Source organism: Trachemys scripta, chromosome 1 (genome assembly GCF_013100865.1).
Source record: "Trachemys scripta elegans isolate TJP31775 chromosome 1, CAS_Tse_1.0, whole genome shotgun sequence".
Classification (NCBI taxonomy): Eukaryota; Metazoa; Chordata; order Testudines; family Emydidae; genus Trachemys; species Trachemys scripta.
In genome coordinates this window covers 305,936,638-305,964,321 of record NC_048298.1, presented here as the reverse complement: position 1 = coordinate 305,964,321, position 27,684 = coordinate 305,936,638, and the positions used below count along the sequence as shown (strand labels likewise).

Genomic DNA, 27,684 nt, shown 5'->3' with positions numbered 1-27,684 from the left:
CGTAGATCACAGTAGAAAAGAAAGGCAGGGTAGAGCTGTCCCAAAAGTGCCCCCTCCGGTGCGAGTTGAACTACTCCTGGCTGCGGCGGCTCCCCAGCGCCCCTCACCTCCCATGAGCTGTGTGGTGCGACAGCGCAGAAAGGGGGTCAGGCTCCAGCGAAGGAAAACTTCCACGTGGTAAAGCTGAAGAATAATGGGGCTCCAATAAAAGTGTTTCACAAACTTCCAGGTGACCGATCGAATTTCCACGCTGTGCTTCATGGGGACAGGTGGCTGGCATCCAATGTACCTGACATACAATTGTCAGTGTAACCAGCAATGATTTGCTGTGACACAGAGGCTGGTATTTCTATCTACATTCGCAAGAGCGGGGTTGATTTCCAGACCGTCAGTGACCTCTAAGTGCCCTATCGCAAATAACACCGGGAATGTCAGAATCCACCGTCGGAGTAGTTTTCCAGTTACAACGATAATGCTTTTTATCAAATGCTATGGTGGACCTGACTCTGCAGGGATCTCCCAAAAGATCCTGCTTCCAGCAGCAGTCTGGCTTTACACATTAAGCACGTGTTTCATTTATATCATAAAGTTTCTGGGCATTTATTTAATTATGTGCATGCATACGTTGCCGCAGAGCAGTAAGAGAGCTACTTTAAGTAGTGAATAGAGCTGGAGCCGTATCTGTATTGCAGCAGGTAGAGCTGAGCGCTAGGACCTCGGAGAATCCTCCCAGTAGCAATCAGGACTACCTTAAACCCAGCCCAATGCCTCTTCCTGCGCCACTCTGCGTGCTGGATGGAGATCCACAGTCAAGAGCTGCAGCTCAGTGCTGGAGTACAACATTTCACAGGGAGCCCTGCAGAAGCAACACCTGTTTCGAGCCAGCCAAGAAAGACACAAGCACTTGTACGTTTCTGCTTTGCTTGTGGATCGTCAATAATTCTAAACCAGCGGACATCTGCTGAGCCTCCTGAGAATTCTGGATAATAGATCTGGACGTCAAAAGTTTTTTTCTTTTTTTTCTTTTTCGGATTTATCTCCGCCAACAACGTGAGATTCCCCCGCCCCCTTGCAGGATTCATGCTGATGTATGCAGTCTGTTATAGAGTAAAAACAGCGCATGCCTTTCTGGAGTCAGAATCCATAAATCCTGACGTAGCCTGTGCATCTTAAAAAAAATCCCTATAACGCCTAGGTATTTAAGTTGCTATGGTCATTCTTATCTTAAACCAAATGGAGAAACTACGGATTTTTTTCCTTATTACAGTTGGATGGGCTGAAGACCTTACTGCTTGCTAAGAGCTGGGGATATATATACATATATATAGATATACACATATATATGTTTATAAATATGTCAGTGTGTGAGTATAAAGTGGTGGTTTCTTAGACTAACAGGGGTTTGACCTTGACCCTGTACCAGTCAAAACAGAATATTACTTTTATTTATGCATTTAATGGATTGAAGAAAGAACATTTTCTCTGTAACTGCAATAGGGAGGGGAAGTGGAGTGGATATACCCAATCTTATATCTCCTGGGTTTGGCACCATTATTGTTTATTCTTGTTCTCTAAAAACAGAATCTTCTGATGGCTCCCTTAGGTGAAGTTGGGAACTATTTCGGTGTGCAGGATGCAGTACCCTTTGGGAATGTGCCCGTTTTGCCGGTGGATGGTCCGGGTTTGTTAAGTGACCACCTGGGTCAGTCTGAGGCAGGTGGGCTACCCAGGGGGCCTGCAGTCACGGACTTGGACCATTTAAAGGGGATCCTCAGGCGGAGGCAGCTATACTGCAGGACTGGATTTCATTTAGAAATCTTCCCCAATGGTACTATCCAGGGAACCAGGCAAGACCACAGCAGATTTGGTAGGTATTATCATTAACCCTTTAGTGGTCATGTGATGAAATACTGTGATAGAACTAATAAAAAGACGGGGGGAAACGAGACGGGAGAAGAATGATTTATTGTTATGACGGGCCAGCTAAAGAAATGTGTACGGAAATGCAGATACGCGGGTGGCACAACTGCAGCAGCCAAAGCAGCGGCACTTGCAGTATTTTTAATAGTAATATTTTCTAGCTCTAAGTTATGCCTAAGGGTAGAGAGAGATACTGGGAGTTTTTGTTTATTGTTCAGGACGCTTCTACTGAATGGGCTGATTTCAGGAGTTTAAAGGGTTTTTAATCAGTAACTACTACAATTTAAAATCCACTGAGTTTCCTGAAGGGAGTGGCTCTCAGTCTGTAGCCACTTTTATGGAAGGATTTAAAAAATATCTTAAGTTAACTACCCGAATTATAAACGGATCGTCTTGATTTTCAGTGAGGGATCCACCGGCAGACCCTCCTTGTCCGCACAAGATCTCTCTCTGAATGATCTCTGCGTGCATAAAACAAGATCTTAGTCATGAAATAAGAATAATGACAATACATTGTAGGAGGTAGGAATTATAGGGCGCGCAGGTATCCAGTTAAGACTGGTGCCTGTCATTTTCCATAAGCATGCAGCAAAATGTGGGCTCTCTGAGCTATGTGTGTAAAGCTGGGAGCTAATTTTAAAGAGCATTCCGTGGATCTCATTTCCAGAGGTCGCTATTTGTGACTCAGCATTGAGAACTGGAGGGCTTATGCCTTCATCCACTTTTAAGAGCCTGTGCGCCCACACGAAGGCAAATAGGCCTGGAGCTACCCTCCTGGCAGTGTGATTTTAAAGACTCTGTCGGGAGCATATATAAAAGTAGCCGAGTCACTTTGGATGGAGTGACTTATTGTTTTTTAAGGAGGGTGGTGCCTTCGTAGCTATCCAGTCTTCCAGGCTGTTGGAAGGAGTTAACTTGTGAGTGAACCCACCTGACAGCACTTCAATTAGGTCGTAAAAACAAAGTCCTGTGGTGGGTTTTCTTTTTCTCCCCTTCATGTTTTAATGCCAGATGTTGAACAAGATCTAAATTGTACTTTATTGCTTTGTGGGTCTGTTTAGATAATACCAGTGTTGTAAGGGATGATCTCCAAAGGTATTCGAGGGAGGGCGGAGAGGATTAAAACGTGCACTGTCACCGTATAGCAGCCGGTGTCAGACTTTTCTGTCTGATAATTTAACGTTGTTTCCGAACACCCTCCTTCAGTCACACACAGCAGCACACCGCTCTCAGAGCTCGCAGCAGCTAACTGGCAGGGCTTTCCCTGCTTAATGATTGTTTTGCTAAAAGATTTGCAATTTTATACACAAACACGCGTACAGAGGAAGTAACACCCGTTGTCTAGCCGAAACTAGGATGAAGACAATAAAATAATACGGGCAATGCAGCAGGGCTTTCCAGCCTAGCCGAAACTCTGGACGAAAGTTGAGAAAGGGCTTGACAGTGATATCTGCCTGATTGTTGCACTCTCCCCGCCCTTGCCGTGGGTGCGCACACACACAGGTTAGCTAAAGACCCCGGGAGCAGGCTGTGTGTTCCCGGACGGAGCTGAGCTGGCACCTTTGCAGAGCACGGGGAAGCACTTTGCCAGAGAGCGGGAGCAGGCGGCTCGGGTGTGTTCCGAGGCGAGCTGGGCTCACGCCGCTAGCAGGTGTACGGCGGCCGCACGGCGGCGGCTGCTGTTTCACGCGTCAGCCTGGGCCGTAGCAGGAGGGACTCTGCAGGGTCCTACACCCCTCCGGGTTCCCCCCGTTCGGAGGGACGCTGCCAGCTGGTCCTGCCCAGCGCGGCGGCGGGGACCGCGTTGTTCGAAGCCTGTTTTCTTGCCCGGCGCCCGGGTTTGCCGCCGTAGTGCTGGGGAGCGAACCGGAGCCGTTGTGAGGGGGCCGCTGCTCTAGTACTGCGGCGGGGCTTCGGCGGAGGAGCTCTTTGCCTTCCCGGCAGTTTGCCGAAGCAAAGCGCGGGGCCGGTCTCCTGCCCGTTTGCAGGCAGGGCTGTGGGGGTTTGCAAAGGAGAGTCCCGGGGTGGAGGCGCTGGGAGGAGATCCTGGTTCGACTTATGGTGGGGCGGTGTTAGCTCCTTGCAGGTGTACCAGGGCTGGATGGCATCCCCGGTGCCCAGGCGAGCGGGCGCTTAGTAAATGTTGCTGACCTGAAGTCTCCTTTCCATCTTCTAGGTCAGGGACGTCCTATGCCGCACGTACAGCCAGGTCCTTCCTGTCCCAGAGCTAGCGGGACCCCACTGGGGCAGCCGTGGGGTGAGGGCTGGCAGCGGGGGTTTCGGGGCAGAGCCAGGAAGTTCCTCAGGAAAAGGGAGGGTAAAGGGGACCAGAGGCTGTTTGTGAACCCCCCCCCCCCGCGTGCGCTCTGGGAGCCCCGCTTTGCCCCAGAGGAGCCCTCAGCTAACAAGTCGACTTTGGGATGCAATTTTGGAGGCGTGCCTATGGTATGCCATGACTCCAGCTCGCCTGTGTGCTGGGAGCCTTAATAGTTTGTATTTTTACAGCCAAACGTACACCTTAAAGAATCGCGCAGTGACAGCAGAATTAGCTCCCCCCATGCCATCCCATGTGATCAAAGCCTTATCTCTCTGGGGTGACAAAGGATTTTTTTGATGCAGTCTCCTTTGGTCTAGGGCATTTGGTAGACAGTGGAGTCATTGTAAATTCAGTAACTCCGGGACAGTGAGAGGCGTGCCCTCTGCGTCAGCACCGCACTGCATGCACAGCATTAAAAACCCAGGAATATGCAGTGGGGGGTTGGGGGGGGGGAGCTGCTGAGAGGTGACCTCCGCTTCGGGACCCGCAGCCACAAAGAAGCGCAGCAATCAGCATCCGTACCAGCAACAAGGGAAGGAGGAAGCTCCTGCAAACCACCCCCTCGGCTGTCTATATAAGTCACCCATGACCGCTGCGAGCCTGCGACTGGGTTAGGCTTGGGATCCGAGTTTTGTTCAGGAGAAAGGTGTGTGTGGGCGCAGTGTGTTTTATAGAGCTACTTCAGGACCAGCCAGAGTTGAGCCTGTGGGAGACAGGGGGCAGGCTGAGGTGCTCGTCAAGGCGGGGAATAATAAATCTAGCGGGCTTTCTTCCCCTTGTGGAGACTAGTGATCCACAGGGTGCTGCATGGCCTGACCTAGAGCATCTCTGCAGCAATCCTTGGGCAGTGGCTGCAGTGTATGTGACTAACATCCTTTCCCCTGCTGCCCGCCCGGCTGAAGGGGGGGGGTGCAGACAATAGCTCCAGAAACAGGAGTGGAAGCAGCAGCAGAAACAGCTTCTGGCACTTTTCCCCTCCTCCTCCTGGTGCTGTGTATATGGGATCTCGTCTCTCTCTCTTTTTTTTTTTATCCCCTCCACTCACTTCTTGGAAGGGACTGGGCTGGGGAGAGGGCTGGCATTGTCTTAGAATCCTTTAGTCTTAGAATCATAGAACTATATGGTTAGAAGAGACTGCAAGGGTCATCTAGTCTAACCTCCAAGATGCAGGAATTGTTATGTCTAAATCATCCAAGACAGGTGGCTATCCAGGGATGTCTAGCCTGAGTAAGGACTACATTCCAGGGGCCTGGATGAGAAATAAAGGACACCAGAGAGAGGAAAGCAACAGAGGGTCCTGTGGCACCTTTAAGACTAACAGAAGTATTGGGAGCATAAGCTTTCGTGCCTTGCATCTGAAGAAGTGAGGTTCTTACCCACGAAAGCTTATGCTCCCAATACTTCTGTTAGTCTTAAAGGTGCCACAGGACCCTCTGTTGCTTTTTACAGATTCAGACTAACACGGCTACCCCTCTGATACCAGAGAGAGGAAAGGAAGCCTGCAAGAAAAAATGTTCCCATTTTCTCTCTTCCCCTCCCCCCGTTAGTGACTGCTGCTCTGTGTGTGTGGTGGCGATGATGCAGCAGCACCACCCCCAGAAACGTTGTAACACCTCTGGATGCAGTAACTACAACAAAATATAGCATCTTTGGAACTGCAGCTGAGTTGCAGTTGCTACTGACCAATACCACCAGCAATTTTGCCAGCTATTTTAAGTTATCTAGGGTCAACATGCTCTGTCAAAGTCTGAGGGGCCCTCCTGCCTCTTGGGGAGTTGTAGCTGCTCTCTGGTGTTTTAATTGGCCTAATGTGGCCATGTAGGAAAAGAGAGGTGACAGCTGTGACTGGCAGGCAGTACTTCCTAGCTGAAATGTTTGTTCCAGCTGAGTGCCAAAATCTGAGCTTTCCAAAAGTGGACAGTAGGTGTCCAGAAAGAAGCTGCAGCAGCAGGGCTGCTCCAGTGATCTGTAGGGATTGGGGGAAAGCCTGGGAAATCCCCCCCCCCTTCTCTTTCCTGTATTCCCCTTCCCATTTTGAGCTATATGTTTCATGAGTCTGAACTTCAGTAACTTCATAGCCAGGGAGTATATCTTTTTTCCTCCTCTCTATTTTTTCTGTGGAAGCAGAAATATATAAATATATTAGAGCACAGTGCTATTTACCTAGCTCTTTGGCTCCAGGTCCTTTGTGGCTTCCCTCCTCTCTGCTGGGCACCTCATTACCTCCTCTCTGGAAATTTCACAAATAACTCGCTGATGGCAATGATGCTTATTTACTGTTTTGGTGATTTATGACATTTTAGGGTGTTAAGTGGAAGCCACATGTGCCTCGGTCCTGCAATATGAAAAATAAATAACTATATTGAGTGGAAAAACAGAAATGTACAAAGGGTGGGACAAACAGTCCCTAGCTGAAAGGTATTCATTATTTAAGGCCAAAGAAAATACATTCGTAGTTCCAGTCTTTACTATTGTGTATTAGACTAGATAAAAGTTGAATTTATTCTGCAAAAGGTATACCTGCTCACCTCCCATGACATTGGTAGGAATATAGGAATTGCTCTACATGGTCAGACAAATGGTCTATCTAGTCCAGTATCTCTAACATGGCCTAGTATTAGATTGTTTAGAGGAAGGTGCAAGAAATCCTGATGCAGGCATTTGTGGAATAACCTTCCCACAGGAGAAGTTTCTTCCCAACTTCCTTAGAGAGAAGTTGGATTCTGCCTCGAAACAGAAATACTCAGTGTCTGAGAATAAGATACTCACACATTTTAGAAAATTATATCTTCATTTTGGAGGCTGTCAGATTTTTTACTACAAATGGGGCCTAAGCCTCAAAGTTCAGAGGTGTAGTGTCCTGGTATTTTGGTTTGGACTACTCTCATTTTGAAGGGAAAATATCCCTTTTAATTTGTAAGTCTTACAATCCGATTCAACTTGTAAGTACTACGTGTACATTACACAAACTAAAGTGAAAATATTCACAAGGGCATAAGGCCAAATCATGCAATCCTTAAACTGGCAAAACTCCCAATGAAGTCAATGAGAGTTTTGCTTGAGTGTAAGGACTGCAGGGTAGGCCCAAAATAATCTCTTGAAGTACTCTAGTGTGTAACATATAATACTAGTTGTGAATGGGCTTGTGTATTTAAAATATTCAGATGGCTCTATTGTAATCTCAAATATGTGGGTGTTCATTGCCAGTTACCTTGAAAAATCTGCTACTGTGCTGCAATAGAACATATGACTGCACTTCTCCCCCACCCTCCAGACAGTCAGCAATGTGCACCTAAATATTTGAAATTAGAGTAGCAATTAAGGTTATGCTCCACTTTTATACATGCTCAACATTACTAACTTAGAGCTACAATATGGAATGCTATACACTTAATATAAGAGTTGGCTCATTTAAAATTCCCTGGTAATGTATATCAAGTAATATGATAGTTCAATGAAAGCCTTACAGAAGAAGCCTCATTAACAAGATTTGGAAGTATTATATATGCAATGATAAGGGGAAAGTTTTAATTGTTTCAATGGGCTGATTGTGTCTGAAACACCACCATAAATACTGTATGTTGCATGCCATCTCTTGTTATTTCAAAGACAAAATTCCATAATTACCAAATATTTCCCCACTACATTTGTGAAGCCCCCTCTCTATGTACATATGTACAAAGCAAATTTAAAATATATAGGCCTTAATATGTCAGGGTTATCAAAACTGTAAACATACAGTGTAGTGCTGAATAATAGATAAAGTAATGATCGATAGTCCCTTACAGGGAATACATTTCATCTTTACATTATCTTGGCTACAAAATTTCCCCATAGGCTTTGACTTATATTTTATTATATTTATGTGGCTCATGCCTGTTATTGATTAGTGCACAGACTATTTTGTGAGAGATGAAAAATTAATTGTTCATAAATCCATGAAAGTACTTATTAGCCAGATAAGCCTCACAGTGCAATATTACATCATTATTTTATTGTTTTATGTAAATGTAACTTCCAATAAGCTTTTTTTAGATACACATTCTAAAAATTTCTTGAAAATGCCTCTCTACATTTTATCGTATGGCTCAGAAAGTAGCTTAATGCAGCAATATGCTTCTTTTATTAATGTTGCAGTATAGTTATGAGATCATAGTAGTCTTGCACCAATACTCCAAAATGAAAAACGATGTCTATTTTGTTCCACTGAAATTCTAGATTTGTACAAGTCTTGGGTGGTAGCATCCTCGTTGATGAGGTAAGCAATTTGCAGGGAAGGGAGCGGAAAAAAACCCAGAACCAGGTGACTTGGTGTTGCAGATACTCGCTGTACCATGCACGTGCACGCTGAACTCTGAGAACTTTACAGAAACAGTGTTTCCCTGCAGAACAGTCTGATCTGTAGTGCACAAATGCCTCTTTGGGAGATTAATGTAAAATGTACAAAAATCATTTATGCAGGTTTATTTGGAGCAAGAATATTTACATTTTCAAAGTTAGGATGAGTAAAAATATCATCCCAGAGAGTTAGATGAATAGTTTGTAGACAAATGTGTGTGAGGCTCTGGACTGCACCTCAGATTTTCATTTCTCAAGTTTTTGGAGGACTACGCTGTGAGTAGATTACTTTCCATGTATGTATTCCTCATTCGATGATGCTTGGAAATAAATGCTTCTCATAGCAAACATAACATTTTATTTTCCTCTTGCAATTTTTATTAAAACATGTTTTTAGGGATTTATTTGGCAAAACAAATTTCATAGCCAAAATTAACATGATTAAGGAATCTCTGAATACTTTACATTTTTTCTTTGAATTTATTGTTTGTGGTGCAAATCAGGATACTGATAAACATTATGTAATATGACCATGCTGTAGAGTTTTGTTTAAAAAATGCTGGGAAAGGTTGAGAATAATCTCTTGGCTTGACACCCTTATGCTATCTGCAATGCATCATTCTAGTAGAGGCTTAGGAGAGTTAACTGTTTCACATATTGTGTATTTTAAAATAACACATTCAGTAGTTCTCCTACTTGTTGGAGAGACAGCCCTAAAGTGGAAAAACAATTTTGATAATATTTCCTTGTCAATTAGTGATCAATCAAAAGCAAATAATCTTCAAATGGAAACATCCTGTACATTTCTTTTGTTTTGTATTTTGCAGGTATACTGGAATTTATCAGTATAGCAGTGGGCCTGGTCAGCATTCGAGGGGTAGATAGTGGACTCTACCTTGGAATGAATGAAAAAGGAGAACTGTATGGCTCGGTAAGTTCCTTACCACTTTCAAAAATCATGCTCTCATCTGATTGCATTAATTATTATTAGTGTTACAGTAGCTCCCAGAAGCCCTAATGAGATCTCAGGTCCATTGTGCTAGGCATTGTACAAACCCATAGTCGCTGCTTTAAATATTTTACAATCTAATTTAAGACAAGATGGAGCAAGTCAATGTAATAAGCAAGCGGGGAGGATAGTGGCAGGGAAGAGTGATTATATAGACAGACTACAACTTTCAAGTTTTTTTTTTTTAAATGATAGGAAGTTTTTTAATGTCCCTTGGTTATAAATGATCATGGCTAACAGGCCATTTACAGTAGGCATTGTAGTAGAAGTTGGTCATAAGGAGGGATTTTAATTAGGACAAGGTGGCTGGTTTGTGGATATATTGGGGGAGCTCTTTTCAGACATAAGGGATGTATGGAGAACCAGTGATAAAAGTTATCGTCCTTGGAAGGGGCAGCAGAAGTTCCAAGAATGGAGAGGTAGGGAGAGGCTAAATTATGCAGGGCCCTAAAAGCGAGGAAAAGAAGTTTGTTGTTCTTGTGTTTGAAAACTTGGCAAGATTTTGAGAGAGAGGGGCAGGGACGGTTTGAGGAGGGAGGAAAAATGGTGTCTAGGGATTTCCAGCGTGGGAGTCAGAATGAAGAAGTAGTGAAGGAGGGTGGCAGGACTGATGAAGGAGAGAACATGAATAGATGAAAGTTGTGTAGTCACTGGGCTTCCTTCAGAGGCAGGAGGAATCAGATACTGGTGATGAGCAAGAGCTAGGGATTGCTGGGACAGGCCTTGCAATGAGAGGGAGAAAGGAGTTGAAGGTGGTGGAGAGTCTGGCATGGCACTGAGGATGAGATAGGAGAGTCAGGAGTTAGTCAGTGAGAAAGGGATTGGGGAAGAGTGAGGTGGGTGGTAGATGACCGCTACAAGGAGGGGATAGGTGAGACGTGTTGGAGGAAATGTTTGAAGGAGCGAGGTAGGGGCTGTGAGCACAAAGAGCGGGAGAGAAGAAGCCCAGTGCCCCCAACATGTGTTCCATTGGGGATGATTTGGGGTGGGGAGTGCGTAGAAAAGAAGAAGCTTCCACATGAGCAGCAGAGTAGTTTCCAAGGGAGATCCTGGTTTCATCCTCTGTCCTCTGACACCATGCTCCATGAGAGCAGGGAGATAGGAGTCAGGGATGACTGCCCTTTTTTTGGAGATGGAGCAGGATGAGAGAAGTGGGGCTTGAGGGGTGTGGGAGGAGAGTCCAGAAGGACAGAGGCGATTAAATGGGCAATCTTAAGAAATAATTATTGTGCAATTGATCAATAGTCCAAAGAATCAGTTAAGTTATGAAGCAGTTATATGGCTGAATTATGCAGAGAAACAGTAATATTACTGTTTATTATGAGGTGAATCATTTAAGCAGATAAACATATGTCCAATGAACCAATTAAATTATGCTACACTTTTCAGATTTTATTTAAAGCAAATATCTAAGGATAACAAAAGGAAAATAATTTTAAAATGACTCCTTTTTACTGATGAGGCTTTAATAAATGGATTTGGGAAGTTAATTTTAGTAATGTGACAGAACTTTTCTATGTTAGGTTTGTAGTCTATGTTTGTATTATAATGTCACACTGAACTAGTGAAAATATTCCTTGTTAAATGTTTCTTCAAAGTTATATTTTAAAAAATGGAGCCCTTCAGATTGGATGATTGCCAGACTGGGGAGTTTCATTTTTAAATGCATGACAAGAGATTGCCTGTCCTCATACTACAGAGATGCAGCATACCAAAGATTGATGATAATCAAATTGTATTACTTTCAATGAAATAAGATCTAATGGCTACTCAGTGTTATGATACTCAAAAGCCTTGTCAACACTAGCAAAATTAGTACCCATATTTCAGCAACTGCCAGCTACTGTGCAAATGCTAGTGGACACAGGGCTCAAAGCAGGTTTTTATGACAGTGTCAAAAGTGCCTAGTTTACATTAGTGTAATAGGATCAGAGCAGGTGCATTTCTGCTGGTTGTTATTAACAGGCACTAACTTTGCTAGTGTAGATGCAATGAGAGGGAAGAATATGTATGTACATTGAAATATCTCTGGATGATTATTATAAAAGGTGTGAAGTGTGTCCAATACTTCCAAATCAACTGCCTTAAGGCACATATCCTCCCTTTTTTGTGTTAAAAGGCATGGAATTTGAGGCCTTATCCTGAGATATCTTTAGCACCACTGGAGATGGGACAGGTGGCAGAGTAGAGCACTCAGGGTATGCGACTACTGACAATTCTCACAGAAGGCAAGAAATTGCTGGGAACAACAGTGTCAGTTTTGGCAAATCTTGACCCATCCATGCTTCCCCTGGCTTTCCTAAAGCACAGCCTCTTAGGTAGATCCCCAGTAGCTGTTTGTCTTCCCCTCTTCACAATATGTAAGCTTCAAAAGGAGGAGCTCCTCCATCATCATCATCACCACCACATTTAAAATCTTAAATGCCTGTAAAATGATTTTTCTTTGTAATAAGCTGCTCTCACATAGGAACATGCTATGTAGAGTGGCTATTTTCAGAGTCCTCGTCTCTACCCCCATGTTCTGGCCTTGACCATGCAAAACTGAGTATTTGTGTTGCAATCGTGGAGAGGTCAGATGTAGTTCTCTTTGGCCGTAATTGGGAGGCTGCTTTGTAGTAACTTTTCCTTCTGTGCAGCTACTTTGTCCCTTCCACTCATGTTGACTCCCCTATGATTCCCCTTCACAATAGAGCACATGCAACAAGATGAGATTTAATATAGATATAAGTTAAGTTTTGATACTGGAAGAGGAAATGAATCTGTGTTTCAGTCTGTAAATTATTTGTCTAGAAAATAGCTAATTTGATTAAGACCTACATGAAATAATCTATAGAAAACTAAGCATGACCTTGCACGACAAAAGCATTGTGTGTTTGAAGAGATATATATTATAGTGTGGGTATATTGCTTAGGAAGGTGGTAATACCTTGCTACAGCATCTTGTCAGGACTTCATCTGTGTTATTATATGCACTTCTGGTTTGTTCCTGTAAATTTGCAAGGACATATACAAGAAATCCAAAAAGATGGCAAATAAGACATTTTGAGAAGAGACATTTTCATAGTCCACAGAAAATAACTTGGTGTAGGTACGAGGGCATAATGTCACATTCCATAAATACCTTTCAGACTACAATGTAAATAAAAGAAGAGAATTATTTAGTCTCTCAAATGGTAGGACAAGGAGCAAGGAAACTAAGTGAGAAAAAGTTTAAGCTATATGTTAGGGGAAAAAAAGATCTTAAGAGCAATTGGGCTAGGTAAGTAGTCAAAACATCACTGCAGATATGCAAGAACAGGACAGAAAAAACACTATTGGAAAATAATGTCACCTTGCAATAACACTTAGCATCTTTGATCCTGAAAAATCCTAAATACCTTAGACTCCACTTCCCTTCACCACCACTGAGAGATCAGCCTCTCATGGGAGGGGGAGCAGGGAAGTCTTTAGGTACCAACCTCATTGCACAGCATAATGGCCCATCAAGCCCAGGATCCTGCCTTCTGGAAGTGGCCAATGCCAGGTGCTTCAAAGGGAATGAATAGAACATACAATCATCAAGTGATCCATCCCCTGTTATCCAGTCCCAGATTCTGGCAATCAGAGCATGGGGTTGCATCCCCATCCATCTTGGCTAATAGCCACTGACGAACCTATAGTCCATGAAATTATCTAGTTCTTTTTTGAACCCTGTTGTAGTTTTGGCCATCATAACATCCCCAGGCAATTAGTTCCACAGGTTGACTCTGTGTTGTGTGAAGAAGTACTTCCTTTTGTTTGTTTTAAACCTACTGCCTATTCATTTCATTGGGTGACCCCTTGTTCTTGTGTTATATGAAGGAGTAAATAACACTTCCTTATTCACTTTCTCCACACCAGTGATGATTTTATAGACCTCTATCATTTTCCCCCTTAGTTGTCTCTTTTCCAAGATGAACAGTGCACTTTGAGCAGATGTTTTCAGAGATCTATCCACAGTAACTCCAAGAGTCCTTTGCTGAGTGGAAACAGTTAATTTAGATCCTATCATTTTGTATGTATTTGTATGTAGGTCCAATGTGCATTACTTTGCATTTATCAACATTGAATTTCATCTGCCATTTTTGATGCCCAGTCTCAGTTTTGAGACATCCCTTTGCAACTCTTTGCAGTCAGCTTTGGACTTAACTATCTTGAGTAATTTTGTATCATCTGCACACTTTGCCACCTTTTTTACCCCTTTTTCTAGATAATTTATGAATATGTTGAACTGCACTGGTCCCAATAGAGATCCCTGGGGGATACCACTGTTTACCTCTCTCCATTCTGAAAACTGACATTTATTCCTACCTTTAGTTTTCCATCTTAACCAGTTACTGATCCATCAGAGCACCTTCCCACTTATCCTATGTTTGCTTAAGAGCCTTTGTTGAGGGACCTTGTCAAAAGCTTTCTGAAAGTCCAAGTACACTATATCCACTGGATCACCCTTGTCCAAATGTTCGTTGACCCCCCAAAAGAATTCTAATTGAATTGGTGAGGCATATTTCCCCTTACAAAAGCTATGTTGACTCTTCCCTCAACTAATCGTGTTCATCTGTGTCTCTGATAAGTCTGTTCTTTACTATAGTTTCAACCAATTTGCCTCTTACTGAAGTTAAGCTTACAGGCCTGGAAGGCCTGCTGATTTAAAAGCACTTTCAGGAGGCAAATTTAAGAGAAGCTTCCCTGCCTGGGGAAAAGAGGTTGTTTTAAATAGACAGAGGCAATTATCCAAGTTGGAATTTGGCCATTACACTTGGGTTAACACCCATATGCTTCTAAAAAGTGCCATGTAATGTTTAATGGCAATAGATGCTCGGGACTCACAAGGCAATGCCAGGCTTGGGCTAATCATGTGGAAGCTGGTGTCTTTAGCTTGAGGGTGATCTGAATAGAACTGGTTTGAAAAAAACTACCCATATTCATATTAATCATGACAAATTTGACCCTGTTTTCATCAAAAACTTTTGCATCTCTGGTTATGAGCTTTTGCTGATAGGTTTCATTAGGACAAGATTGCTTGAAGGTTCACATGAAAGCAGACAAAATTCACAGGTTTCATCTGAAATTTACAGGTGTTGCAATTTTGTTCCCCTCCTGCAGGAATCCCCTCTTTTCTTTTGTGTTTTTCTAGGCAGTGACTTGGCGGCTTTCATTACTGCTTTCTGCCACACTCTGGTGTAACCAAAGGTGCTCATTATCTCATCTCTTTTTCTGCAAGGGTTGATGTGTCCGCTTTTCTTCTGACCCCCAGTTCTAAAAGGGTCTTTGTTATTGGAGAGGAAGGGAAGAGGAACTTGAGCCTCTCTCTCTCCTTTTGTGATGGGGCAGGAAACAACCTGCCCTGCTGCTGGCTCCATCTTTGTTGAGCCTACAGGCCCGAAAGATGTCCGCTGATCCTTAGTAGCCATAGATAGGAAAACCTGCTTAAGGTTTCTAGTCTGCCCTCAGCTTCCCAGATGACCCTTTAGGATTTGTATGGGGCAGGCTGTTAAAACTTGAGTAGTGTTAATAGCCCAGTGCTGTTCCTCCAGGATATATGGGGTGGGAGTGGATACAGGTTGAAGGATGCTTCAGCCAGTAACCGAGATGGTAGCAAAGGTACGGAGGAATTTCTATGGAAGAGAAAGGGGGATTTTTGGGGTGTGGGGTACCGTGCCATCTGAAATAAGCATATGAACATGTATACCTAGTTTTGAGAATGTGGGTATACTCTGTTCATCTGGGCAGATTAACTTTTTTAGTAAAACTGGAAATTGGCCTGGTTGTGTTGTCTAAAATTCAGTTATAATCCCTGGCACTGTGCAGGGACATTGGTTCACCATTGATTTAAAGGGAAGCGCTAATGAATCACCAGCATACTACCTACAGCACCTAGCTTTTCTTTATAGGGCTTCATTTGAAATATTAACTAGGCCTCAGCATAGTCTTATGAAACTGAAAGGGATAAGACTGAATGACCTAAGTGATTCTTTCAGATTCTTTTATCTCTGATTCTATGATCAATTTCTTACAATGCAACGTACCAGTCATGTAGTAGTGTTATTGAGTCATTGAATGACTAATGCCATATGTTTAGTGTTAGGGATGCTCAAATCGATCCCAGTAGACTTGCTCCTGGTCCTATCGCACATCCAGCTTCCACAGATCGGAAAAGCTGCCCAAAAATCTGGCTCTCAACCATGTCAATGCAAACACGAGGATCCCATTGCATGATGACCTGCAGAACCCACCAAAGACAAGATTAAAATCCTGCAACCCTCTGTAGAACTGCATCAAGACCCTTACACTCAACTTTGATGCTGAGGTTCAATGGAGAGCCACACGGAACATTTCAACAGCTCAAAACAAATAGCTTGTTGTTGACGCTGCTGAGGAACCACCAGGTTTTGACTTATGTTGGAAAGACTGGTGCAGATTGAATTGCATCAGGACATCTCATTGGAGATGTGGACAAACCCCCTTTAAATGGAAAATGAGGCAAGCCCTTCATGCGACTGTTGTCACCAGGCATAAACAATGGAGCACATCATATCTGAGTGTCCCCTTCATTCTTTCACCAGCAGCCTCAAGGACATTCCCCAGCTCACTACTGCAGCAACATGCTGACTATCAACTAGATATAGATTTGTAATCATTGCTACCTACCCAAGCCATATGAAAGAAGTAGCATTATTTCTTTTAGTTAAATGACAGACACATCATAAACTAAAATATGCCAAAGCAGGACATTACTTAATCCTTGATTTACTGACCTTTTCCCCTCCCTTACTTTATTTAAAAAAATGTGTTCAAATTTTGGATGCTCATGAAAGTTGGGGGCCAAAAGAAATTGGCAAGTGTTGTGTGAGCTTCCCTGCATATCTTTTTAAAGTATACCGCATTCCTGATTTGCTGCTCCCCAGCTATTCAAATCCCAAACTTTTCTGAAGCAAGGAATGTTAATTATGCTAAACTGTACAGTAGGTCTTATAAAAAGTTTACTAGCGAGTTTGTCATCAAAGCTGCAATTAATTGCCTGGATAAATTTTGAACAATTAAAGATGGATTCCACTGTTTTTTCAGGATTGGGGGGTGGGGGAGAGGGTCGCTAACAAAACACCCAAGGCAGCTGACTTGTCTAAACCGTCCTTGATGGCTGAAACAGTTGCACCTCTGAGAGCCTAACTTAAATCACAACAACACAGAAGATATTCCTGGCCTTTCTGAGAGAACTCTGATGTTAAATCTCATATGTCCTATTTAGAAAATGAATAGGAAACAATATTGAAACAAGTGATCTTAGGGCAAAATTATCTCATCGAAACTCAGAATGGACAAATGTGAAAAGTGGATAATCTGGAAAACAAAACTAGAAGAAACAGCCTTTGAATGTTAAGGATCACTGACTGTCTTAAAGGGAAAAATATGATTAGTTTTCTCCAGTAGTTGCTCCCTGAAATATTTAAATTGGGTCTTCAATTCCCCAAAGTGCAAGACCAAAAAAGTGGTATGCTGACAAACCCGGACCCACAATCTTTAAATAGCTAAAATGTAAGTAGATAATGAATCCTGCCAGGTAAAAGTGGTGATGGTGGTTTGGGGCAGTGGGTTAGGGAGCAAGTGTGACACAATGGCCTTAATATCAATTTATTTCTGCTTAGCTGACCAATGAAAGGGTTACATTCAGTAGCCTCAAGTAGATTCTGTGGGAGACTAACATTAGATATGGCATTGGGTACGCAGTACTCAGCAAGATCTTGCCAGACTCCAGTGGAGGCTTTGCATGACTAGATTGGTCCAAAATTAATAGTACACCTCTACGTCGATATAATGCTGTCCTCGGGAGCCAAAAGAATCTTACCACATTATAGGTGAACCCACGTTATATTGAACTTGCTTTGATCCACTGGAGTGTGCAGCCCTGCCCTCCTGGAGCACTGCTTTACCGTGTTATATCCGAATTCATGTTATATTGGGTTGCGTTATAGCGAGTTAGAGGTGTATGTGTTTTTTAATGGACCTAAAAACTTGTCCAACACAGAAGTTTAAATTGCATCCACAGTTTTGATTCTAGAATTATAGTGTTATAAGATCCCAATCCTGTATAATGTGCGGGTAAGCCACCAAAGAGCCTGTAGAAGGATTGGGGCCTAGAAATCTAATTTACCAGAGCTTGAACAAACTATTTAACTGAAAGAATCTAAAGTTAAATATTCTAAATTCTATAAATTGCTATTACCATTTCTGTATTATAAAAATATTTTTATTTTGGGCATTGGGGCAAAATGTTATGGATCATATGACTCTTTTAAACATTGATTTGTATTTATACAGGACAACTTTATCGAATGATACTGATTGAACAGCCTGGCTATATTTTATATATATATTCATTGTATTTAAACAAAGTTTGGTTAAATTACCATATATACTCTATTATGAGCTGGTTCGTTTATAAGCTGGCCTTCCCAAGATGGATAAGTAAAAATGGAAAATTTTTATAACCCATTGTAGAGGTCCAGACTCATCCCTGCAGCACCTCCTGCTGGTCATCCAGGGAATTAACTCACCAGCCTCTGGAGCGCCCTCTGCAGGCCAGTGATCCACCTTGTCCTCTGCACTGGCCTCAGTGTTCCTCCCAGGACTCCGGTGCCCCTTGCAATACCCACACACACTGGGTCTCCCCTCTCTGGGGAACCCCTACCCCCTAACCCCACCTCACCTCAGAATAAGGCCACTGCCAGTCACCAACTAGCCCCCATTCCCTGGGGCAGACTGCAGTATAGGCCCCTCATCACAGGCAAGGTTGGGTTTGGACCTGTTGCCTTGGCCTAGCCCTGGGCTGCCCTCTGCAACCCCCAGTACCTCTTGGCCTTCTCCTAGGCTGCAGCCTGGGGCTTTTCAGGCTGGAGCTCCCCAGCCCTGCTCCACCCAGGTACTCTGTGTCTAGCTCCCTGCAGCCAAGCCCTTCTCTCTCTGAACTCAGAAAGAGACTGTTGAGCTGCTGGCTCACAGCCTCTTTATACCGGCCATCTGGGCTCTGATTAGGGTGTGACCAAGCTGCAGCAACTTCCCCCAATCAGCCAGGGTTTTACCTTGCCTAGCCCCAGCCGTCTGCAGGGCTTTTCCAACCCCTCAGGGCAGGAGCGGGTGTCCACCCTGCCACACCCGTTCAGAAGCTGACCCTATAATTCAGGGGTCAGCAAACTTTGGCTCCCAGGCCATCAAGATAAGCCTTTGATGGTCTGAGATGGTTTGTTTACCTCAAGTGTTCGCAGGCACAGAGGTAAACCTAAGTAAACAAAGTGTCCCAGCATGCAAGCTGCTTACCCTGACGGGCAGGAACAGCAACTGGTGGGAAATTTTTTGGGGGGAGAAGCTAGGAGTCAAGGGAGTAACCCCCGTGACCACCCCCCACATGACCCTCCCCTAGCCTGGGACCCACACACTCTCCCCATCCCATCCCTTCCCACCTTATCTGGAGGGCCGGGGAGGATCTCTCTGGCCTGGCTGGAGTTGCTCCGGCAGCGCGGGCAGCGCGGCCGTAGCCTGCTCCAGCAGGCCAGACCTGGCGGTGCGGCTGCAGCATATTCCAGCGGGCTGGGCCGGGCCGGGTGGCATGGCCGCAGCGTGCTCCAGCGGCACGGCCGCAGCGTGCCCCGGCGCCCGGGCAGTGCGGCCACAGCCTGCTCTGTGGGGTGGGGCCAAGCGGCACAGTTGCAGCCTGCCAGCCCCGGAGCTGCAGCTGCTTTGGAGGCTGGGGGGAGAGCAGCGTGGCCAGAAGCGGAGAGACTCTGGCCTCGCCTCTTCCCTTCTGGCTCTGCTGGCTGTGCTGTGTCTCCTTGCTCCCTCTGTTGGTGGGAGAGGCTGTGTCCCACCTCTCCTCTCTATACCCGTTCATAAGCCGACCCTCTTCTCTGGTGCTTCCCTTTTTTATGAAAAAAATTCGGCTTATCAATGAGTATATACTGTAATATGTCTGTATATATTTAAAAAGTTACTTCATATTACTGTGTCTTACAACATAGTATATACTATAGTCTTCTGAATATATAGTATGATTGCAGGGCAGTATACCTGATTTTACATATTTGATACCTTTTGACCCCATAGAATGTGGGGAGCAAGGATGGCCTGGGTCAAGTTACATTCTTCAATAATCTGAATGTATCTGAAATGATTCATTTAGTGTTTTAATTTTTTTCCTGTTATCATTATAAGCCTGATCCAACTCCCACTTAAGTTAATGAGAATTTTTCTACTGCCTTCAGTAGAAATTGGGCTGGGTCTGATGTCAGTTTGCATAATATAAAACATGTAAACCTTGTTTTCAGATTCTTGGAAGGGCTCACTGAGACTCATTCAGCCAAGTGTTCTGAATCAGATGCACTGATCATATTGGCAGCTGTACTCTTGAGTATGGAAGGCAACCCTAAAATAAAGAAATTAATGGTGTAAATAGTGTATGGCACAGAATAATCCCAATCCTGTTGGCGCTGAAGACAATGGGAAAACACTCAAGAATTAGCCTTTTGGTTGTTTTCCTTACAGACTGACTTTGTTGGGCAAGACTGGTAAAGAAAACAACACAAGTTCCAATCCTGCCTAAGTAAATTTCGAGCAGATCTTCAACTTTTGAAGTCAATAGATCTATGACAATTTATACAGCTGAGGCTCTCCCTTGAGAGTTCTGCAGTTTCTTTCAATGGAAGCCTGTGGTGGCCTTAGCATGATCACTCGCTGTGGATGAGTTTGCAAGTATCTCAGTATCCAAACATTGAAGTAAATTCAGTTATTTCATTCAACTGACTATAATTAAAGAGTTCCTATATATACATTAGAACAAGTAAACAGATGTGCACAGTCACTGCTGGCAGAAGTAAATCCATCCACACTGGAGTTATTTTAAATGTTTAAATAAATGATTACATATCCAGTGAAAGCACATATTAAAAACTTCTCTGATATCTTAGGAAAGTTGCAATCCAAATAGAGTGAGTGTCAGTAAAATTAAAGACTGTCTTGTAGAGTTGGGTTATGTGTGTGTGTGTGTGTGTGAGTGATTTATTGATTGACAGATATTATAGGTCTTGGAACTAGGGGTGCTGCTGCTTGAAGTGGTTTCCGTTATACACAGGGTTTACAGTTTGGTTCAATGGCTCTGAGCATCCCCACTATGAAAATTGTTCCAGCACCCCGATAGATATTCTGGCTCTAGTGAAGTCAATGGCAAAACTCCCAGAATTTAACCATCAATGCTGAAATCTTCTCCTTATATAAAGAACAGCAAGTTTTGCTGCCCTGCCAAAGTGTCTCATCTCTGAGCTAGAGAGATCATAGTTTCTGTGTCCAGTCAGTCATTGGCCCTTCTGCTCACACCGCCAACAAGCAGACCATGTTCTACCAGCTATGCTGGTAATTTTAGGATCGTTTTGGATAGAAGATGTTGGATACAATAATGCTTGAAAAATGCTTCCAGATGATTGAAAATAAACAAACGCAAAATATAGTAAGTGGAGGTGTATTCATAATAAAACCTTCACACATGTATAACATAATGCGATTGTTTGTCAGTACACAACCCTTTAGAACAGGAAGCTAAGATTAAAACATAGCCATTTGAAAATACAAAGTGACTTGAGATAGGCAAAATGTAATTACCCAATTGGGATTCAGCCAAGACACTTGGCCTAATATCCCTGCTTTTGTGAAAAGTGTCATAACTGGCCTGAATTTCAGTTTGATGCATTATTTGATAGTCGTCTCCTTCAGCTGTATAATGCTGGGCATTCTTTCAGCAGTAATAAAAGTTTTAAAAAAACAAATAACATTTTTGTCATCATTTGTCAAATGATTTAATAAATAGTATTAGGTATGATAGTATTCTGGCTGAATATTGCCAAAAATATTGCTTGAACATATTTGTCGGAGAAAAATGGCAATGTGCAGGAAATAATATATTCAACTAAAGTGCATATCCAGCTCCGTTCACCAACTCAAAAAGAAAAGTGACACTCCTCAGTCACCAGTACCTCTTCCAACAGTAGCTGTGGTTTCCCTAGAGATCTTCCATCCAACCAGGGACCAATCTTGCTAAATATGTGAGATCAGACAAGAAAGTAACCCTGTGTATGGCTGCTCTAATATTTATGATCGCTCTTCAGTTAAAGTAAATAATGTAATATGTTTATGTTTAATAGCCTATTCAGACTGAGTATGAGACCAATTTTATATATAATGCCCTAATTTGCAAGTAAAAAAGTGAGGAAAAGTGCTTAAAAATTAAAAGGGTCTGTTCATTACATTTTGTATAGTTATGTTTTCCTCTCATTGAGCACATAACTTTCATTATTGTGATATACCTATCTCATAGAGCTGGAAGGGACCTTGAAAGGTTATCAAGTCCAGACCCCTGCCTTCACAGCAGGACCAAGTACTGTCCCTGACAGATTTTTGCCCCAGATCCCTAAATGGCCCCCTCAAGGATTGAACTCACAACCCTGTGTTTAGCAGGCCAATGCTCAAATCATTGCAAGCACATATTTAGGGGAGAATATATCTGAAAACATAACTCTTCTTAAGGGAGGGTTAACTATCATGGCTGTGATGTAGAGTAGATATAGAAAGAGTTTTGACCAAATCAAATTTACTTATTTTTATAATGTGCTGGGACTTTTGGATTAAGCATTTATATGTAAAGTGTCTTCTTTGATTCAAATCAATGTAAGTAGTCCACGTGAAGAAGGACAAAATGATGTGTTGCGTAGAAATAAGAGTGTACGACAAGCAGGATAGATGGCATGTTTATTGTCATTTTAGTAAGGAGGGGTAAATGGTCAGATTTCAAAATCATTATACAGCTTTAAATGTAGCCCCAATTAACAGGCCTTAAAAGGGCAAAAAAGATACTGAATATTTTTGCCCAGGATTCTATACTTTGTTTTCATTTACTAAGCAACACAAATATATAATATGTAATATTTGTCCAATAAAAGTAATTAGCCTTACAATGAAGTCATTTTCAGAGTAATACCCATATGGATTAAACATTTTCTTATTTTATTATTCTACATTTTAAATTAGCTGCTCCACAAGAATATATTTTAAAAATAATCTAGTCAGGCATCCATTGTGGTGTCTGATAGTCCTACACTTTATTAATTCATAGTCTTACTTTTAATGGGGCTGGCTGAAAGTTTTGATGTTGTAATTACTGTTTTCTCCCTGCTAAGTTGTGGATAATATATAAAAAGAGAATGGGGTTTCCATAGTAGCTAATGTTCACCAGATTTTCTTCCAAAGCACCAGGTTAGCAGACTTCTGAATTAAATCCATATTCATCACTTAGGCCCTGTGATATAATTGAATAGTTCAAAGATACATATTATATTAACAGCTACAGTTAAATAAGCTAAAAGAGGTAAAACATGGAAATACAGTAAAATGAGAATTGATCGCTTTATAGTGGAATACTCTATAAACTGTCTTAGTTGGAAACATGGTGTGTTGTGCAACATCTGATTTGTATAGTTCCGAGGTCAAATCTTGAGCAGAGCCTTACTTGATTAGCAGTGGAAACTCTAACTCTCAGGAGTAAAGGTTAGAGTTTCCACCACTATCCCACTTAGATATGTTTGGTGTATGTCTCGGTCTCTAGCAGAATTCATCTAGTAAGATTAAATAATACATTGTACTGTAAAGTATGCGCAGATGAGTAATTAAAAAAAAATTAAATAAGCTACAGATCACACCACAGAGAAGCAATGGAGCATTCTAAGGCCAACTTCTGCTTTCAGGCTATGCACAATGTACTTTCAGAAAATCACAGCCAGAGGGGGAAACACTTACCAATAATATTCCCTCCCAAAATCTCAGGGTTGGCTTTTTGTGAATGGTTCACATACTGAGCTGGAAGGACAAAAGGGTATTCCAGATGGGTTCACGTATGTTATTGCTCAAAACTACTGCATGCATGCATCATTCTCTGCTCCTATGTATTCTCCTCCACCTAAATTATGTGTGCTTCTGTCTTGAATAAGATGCACGGGCACTCATAATATGGGTGTAAGCTGCTGCAGCTTTTTGCAATATTGATTTATAGCAATTTCTATCTATCTAAGAACTTATATGGCCTCTATTGCTGTGGCAGCCATGTGGGGAGAGGATAGGGAGGGAAAAATCAGATGCAATCTGCATTTGGTCATGGATTAGTGTTACATCACTACCTAACAGAGCACCTTGTCCAAAGTCCATCAAAGTCAATGGAAGTCTATTTACTGCAAAGATCTGTAGACCAAACCCCAAATTTCCAACTGTCTTAGACTGCCATACCATATCAGTTCATGATATTTTAAATACACATTTCACATAAAAATATGATTGTTTATATATGTATAAATTATCACCCATATCCTGGGAAGAAAAATATTACAGTGTGTATTATATGGATCTCATACCAATTTTTCCTAAATGAATTATTTTGTTATGGTACAAAAAAGGTCTAGCTATGTTCCAAAAGGAAAATTGGGAACTCTTCATAACATAGAAATTGAAACTGTAAGGTGAAAAATATGTGGAAGGAATACAGAATGCAGTATAATAAATAAACTCAATCAAGGTCTGATGATTAAGTATACTGTAGTGTTGTCATAATTGATTAAGCCTTCCAGATGAAGGGATAGAGTATTTTAAACTGTATACCTGGGTATGGGAAAATACTTATAAAAATATACATTTGATAGTACTAAAAGACTATTTCTCAGTATGTATGAAATGTAGATGAAGTGAATAAATAATTAATGGATTCAAGAAAGGACAGAATACCATTTTATCAAGATCTCTATTTTTAACAAGGACTGATTCTGCAGTGCATGTCATGTGATCTGATTCCCTGCAGAGAGCAGAAAACTTAATATGAATTAGTTTCATGTCCCCTGTGGAGCTAAAGGCACAGCATACAACACCAATCAGCATCTGCTTTTGCTATTAAAAAACACAAAGTAATTTTAAAAATCACCCCAAGTAAAATAAATGTTAAGACAAGAGCAGTATTTAAAGATTATTTGGTTAGTATAAGAAAGATCTTGATCTCAAAGATGCATGTGTAATATTCTATATATGTTGTGGGAGGCTACTAGAACACATTTAATTCTCAACTTTTAAAAAAATTCAGTAAAAATGTGTTATTGGTGCAATCCCAGCTCTCAAAGTCAATGGGGCATCTTGTGTGATTAAATCTTACACAAGTAGCAGGTTGCAAGATTGGGCCCACTGATGCTTGAGGATTTATTGAAAACAAATATTTTTTTCTTCATTTTCTAAACAGAAACAAAAACCCGAACAGTGTTGCAATGTATAAAATATTTCACTAAATTGCCATCAAAAATGCCAAAAAAAGATAAATACAAACATCTTAAAAAGTTGCCTACAAATTGTGATCTAGGATGCACACATGTGGGAGAGGGTGGTCATGTGCTTAAAGACCAGGGCTGGGAGTCAGGATTCTATTCCTGTCTTTGTCACAGATTTCCTTTGTGACCTTGGGCAAGTCATTTCACGTAGGTCACTCTGGTTTTGTATCCTCATCTGTAAAAGTGTAATACCTACTGCACAAGTGTGTTTTAAAGTTTAATTTGTTAATGTCTGCAAAGCACTTGGAGATCTTCTGATAATAAATGCATATAACATACAAAGCATTATCATCATTTGTGCAAAATATTATAGTGATTGGAGTTCTATAATAATTAAGGCCAGAGCTTGAGTTGAAGTCAATGGAACTATGCTGATTTACAACAGCTGAGGATCTGTCCCCTAGGACCTAATTCTAGTCTCAGTTACATGGTATAAATCCAGAATAATTTGAGTCATTCCACTGGAGTTACAGCTGAAAACAGAATTTGGCTGATAGATAGATGTGGCTCCTATTCATTTCACTGACAACTGTGCATATGAATCTGGGGCCAAAAGTGGCTCTAAATTCTTTTTTTCTTCTTGAAGGATCAGAGTTTTTCGCATGTTATAAAGATCAGAGGCTCTTCTTCACTTTCTCCTTAAGTTCTTTCCCTCACTCTATAGGTCTTGTGTTCTGATATGAGGCTCTCTCAGGGGCTTGATAACTCTGTTCCCCACTGTGTGTTGATCAGTGGTCCTCAATTTTGAGTTCATTGGCTCTACAGCTCTTCTTACTTTAGCCATTGATGGACAAGATCCTAGAGTCTTTGCTTTGTTGCCCATGTGAGTTATGCCTAGACTGAGGACTGGAGGATCAGGTGGAAAGGGAACAAAAGACAAACCTAGGTGTCCTATATATCTCTGTGAAGAATTATCGCTTAGCAAATTGGTTAGACCCTAAATTCTGTTTTAATAAGCCAAGTAACATATATTCAAATAGTATTTCTTTCAATTCAATATTTTGATTACTCTTTGGAACAAACTCACTTGGATTTTAAGGCATTAAATTATATTTGAAACCCACAAAACAATTCTGTTTTCCTTTTGCTGTATCTCACAATTCAAATCCTTTGCAGCAAAAAAAAAGAGAAAAGCTTTTAAAGAAAAAAAGTCCATTAACATCACCTGGCTGTGAGCTGCTTTTCTCTCTAGAATGAGTGGTAATTAAAGCATCGCTATTTTTATTGTTTTTTAAAACAGGTTATTGAAAGAGCTTTTTAGCTTTCACACACAGTTGTCTATGTTGTGATTGTTTTAGGCAACACATAGAAATAACGGAGTTCTGTTGAATCTTTTCTATAGTTAACATTAGGAATTTTTATCTAGCACATTTCGCTGTACTTGCAATGAGTTACTGGTATCGATAAGTAAAGATAATCTTGTAATGTTTCCTTTAAATATGGTAATACATACATTAAATGGATAGAAAGTTATTTTTAGTACTGGTTTCTCACTGCTTTTTCTTTTGTCTTCTCAGGAAAAATTAACCCAGGAGTGTGTATTCAGAGAGCAGTTTGAAGAAAACTGGTATAATACATATTCATCAAATCTATATAAACATGTGGACACTGGAAGACGATATTATGTTGCGTTAAATAAAGATGGGACTCCAAGAGAAGGGACTAGGACTAAACGGCATCAAAAATTTACACATTTTTTACCGAGACCTGTGGACCCTGAGAAAGTACCTGAACTATATAAGGATATTTTAAGCCAAAGTTGACAAAGACAATTCCTTCACTTGAGCCCTTAAAAAGTAACCACTATAAAGGTTTAATGCGGTGGGTTCTTATTGATTAGCTGTGCCATCACATCAGCTCCACTGTTGCCAAACTTTGTCGCATGCATAATGTATGATGGAGGCTTGGATGGAACATGCTGATTTTGTTCTGCACTTAAAGGTTTCTCCTCCTGGAGGAGAGCCTATGCCCACTTGCTTGATTTATTATGAGAGAGAGAAGATAGTGTGTGTGTGAGAGAGAGTGAGAGAGAATGAAAGAGAAAGAAAGAAGCAAAAGCAAGGAGGAAAAAGGACTGATGCATGCTGGGAAATAGACACGCTTTTAAATTTTTGATCAGTTGTACTTCATCATATATCAGCATAGCTGCCATACTTTGATTCATCAGGATTTTTGGCTGGTGGCCTGCTCAAGTGTACGCTGCATTTACAAAGGCATGGAGGGTACAGTCTTACTTAAACAAGAGACTTTTCAGTTAACTGCTCACGGGGTATCGTCCCCTTGAGTTTAAAGCAAAGACCTCTTAGTGAAAAAATAAAAAGTTAAATTTATTTATAGAAATTCCAAAGGCAACATTTTATTTATTTTATATATTTATTTATTATAGAGAGTTTATTTTTAATGAAATATGTACAGGCCAGATAGGCATTTTGGAAGCTTTAGGCTCTGTAAGCATTAAAATGGCAAAGGCCACTATGAACCTGTGGTAAATTCATGCAAGTAAATATAAAAGGTGCATGGATACAAAAACAACTCTAGTGACCCTAATGTACTAAAGGCGACAATCTATTCTGTGCCCATATTATTGTAAAAGTATGCACACCACTCATGACACTGAGTATTCACTCTTCTGACTGCTTGTTTCATAGCTTACCCCGAGAGGATTAAAGATAAAACTGGGTCTTCAA

At 41.6% G+C, this 27,684-nt stretch overlaps 1 protein-coding gene across 1 annotated transcript; it reads left to right on the top strand.

Annotated features, from left to right (window-relative positions):
- Window positions 1-917: 917 nt before the first annotated feature.
- On the top strand, window positions 918-27,684 carry FGF9 (fibroblast growth factor 9). The gene is made up of 3 exons (XM_034758761.1): window positions 918-1,867; window positions 9,403-9,506; window positions 26,515-27,684. The coding sequence occupies exons 1-3, from the start codon at window positions 1,591-1,593 to the stop codon at window positions 26,758-26,760; spliced, it is 627 nt and encodes a 208-aa protein (XP_034614652.1). The 5' UTR covers window positions 918-1,590; the 3' UTR covers window positions 26,761-27,684.

Excerpts from the sequence above, each read along its gene's own strand:
- FGF9 (XM_034758761.1), top strand. The coding sequence starts at position 1,591 with ATGGCTCCCTTAGGTGAAGTTGGGAACTATTTCGGTGTGCAGGATGCA. Across the intron at positions 1,868-9,402 it reads GCAAGACCACAGCAGATTTG|GTATACTGGAATTTATCAGT; the intron begins GTAGGTATTATC and ends TGTATTTTGCAG. Across the intron at positions 9,507-26,514 it reads AAGGAGAACTGTATGGCTCG|GAAAAATTAACCCAGGAGTG; the intron begins GTAAGTTCCTTA and ends TTGTCTTCTCAG.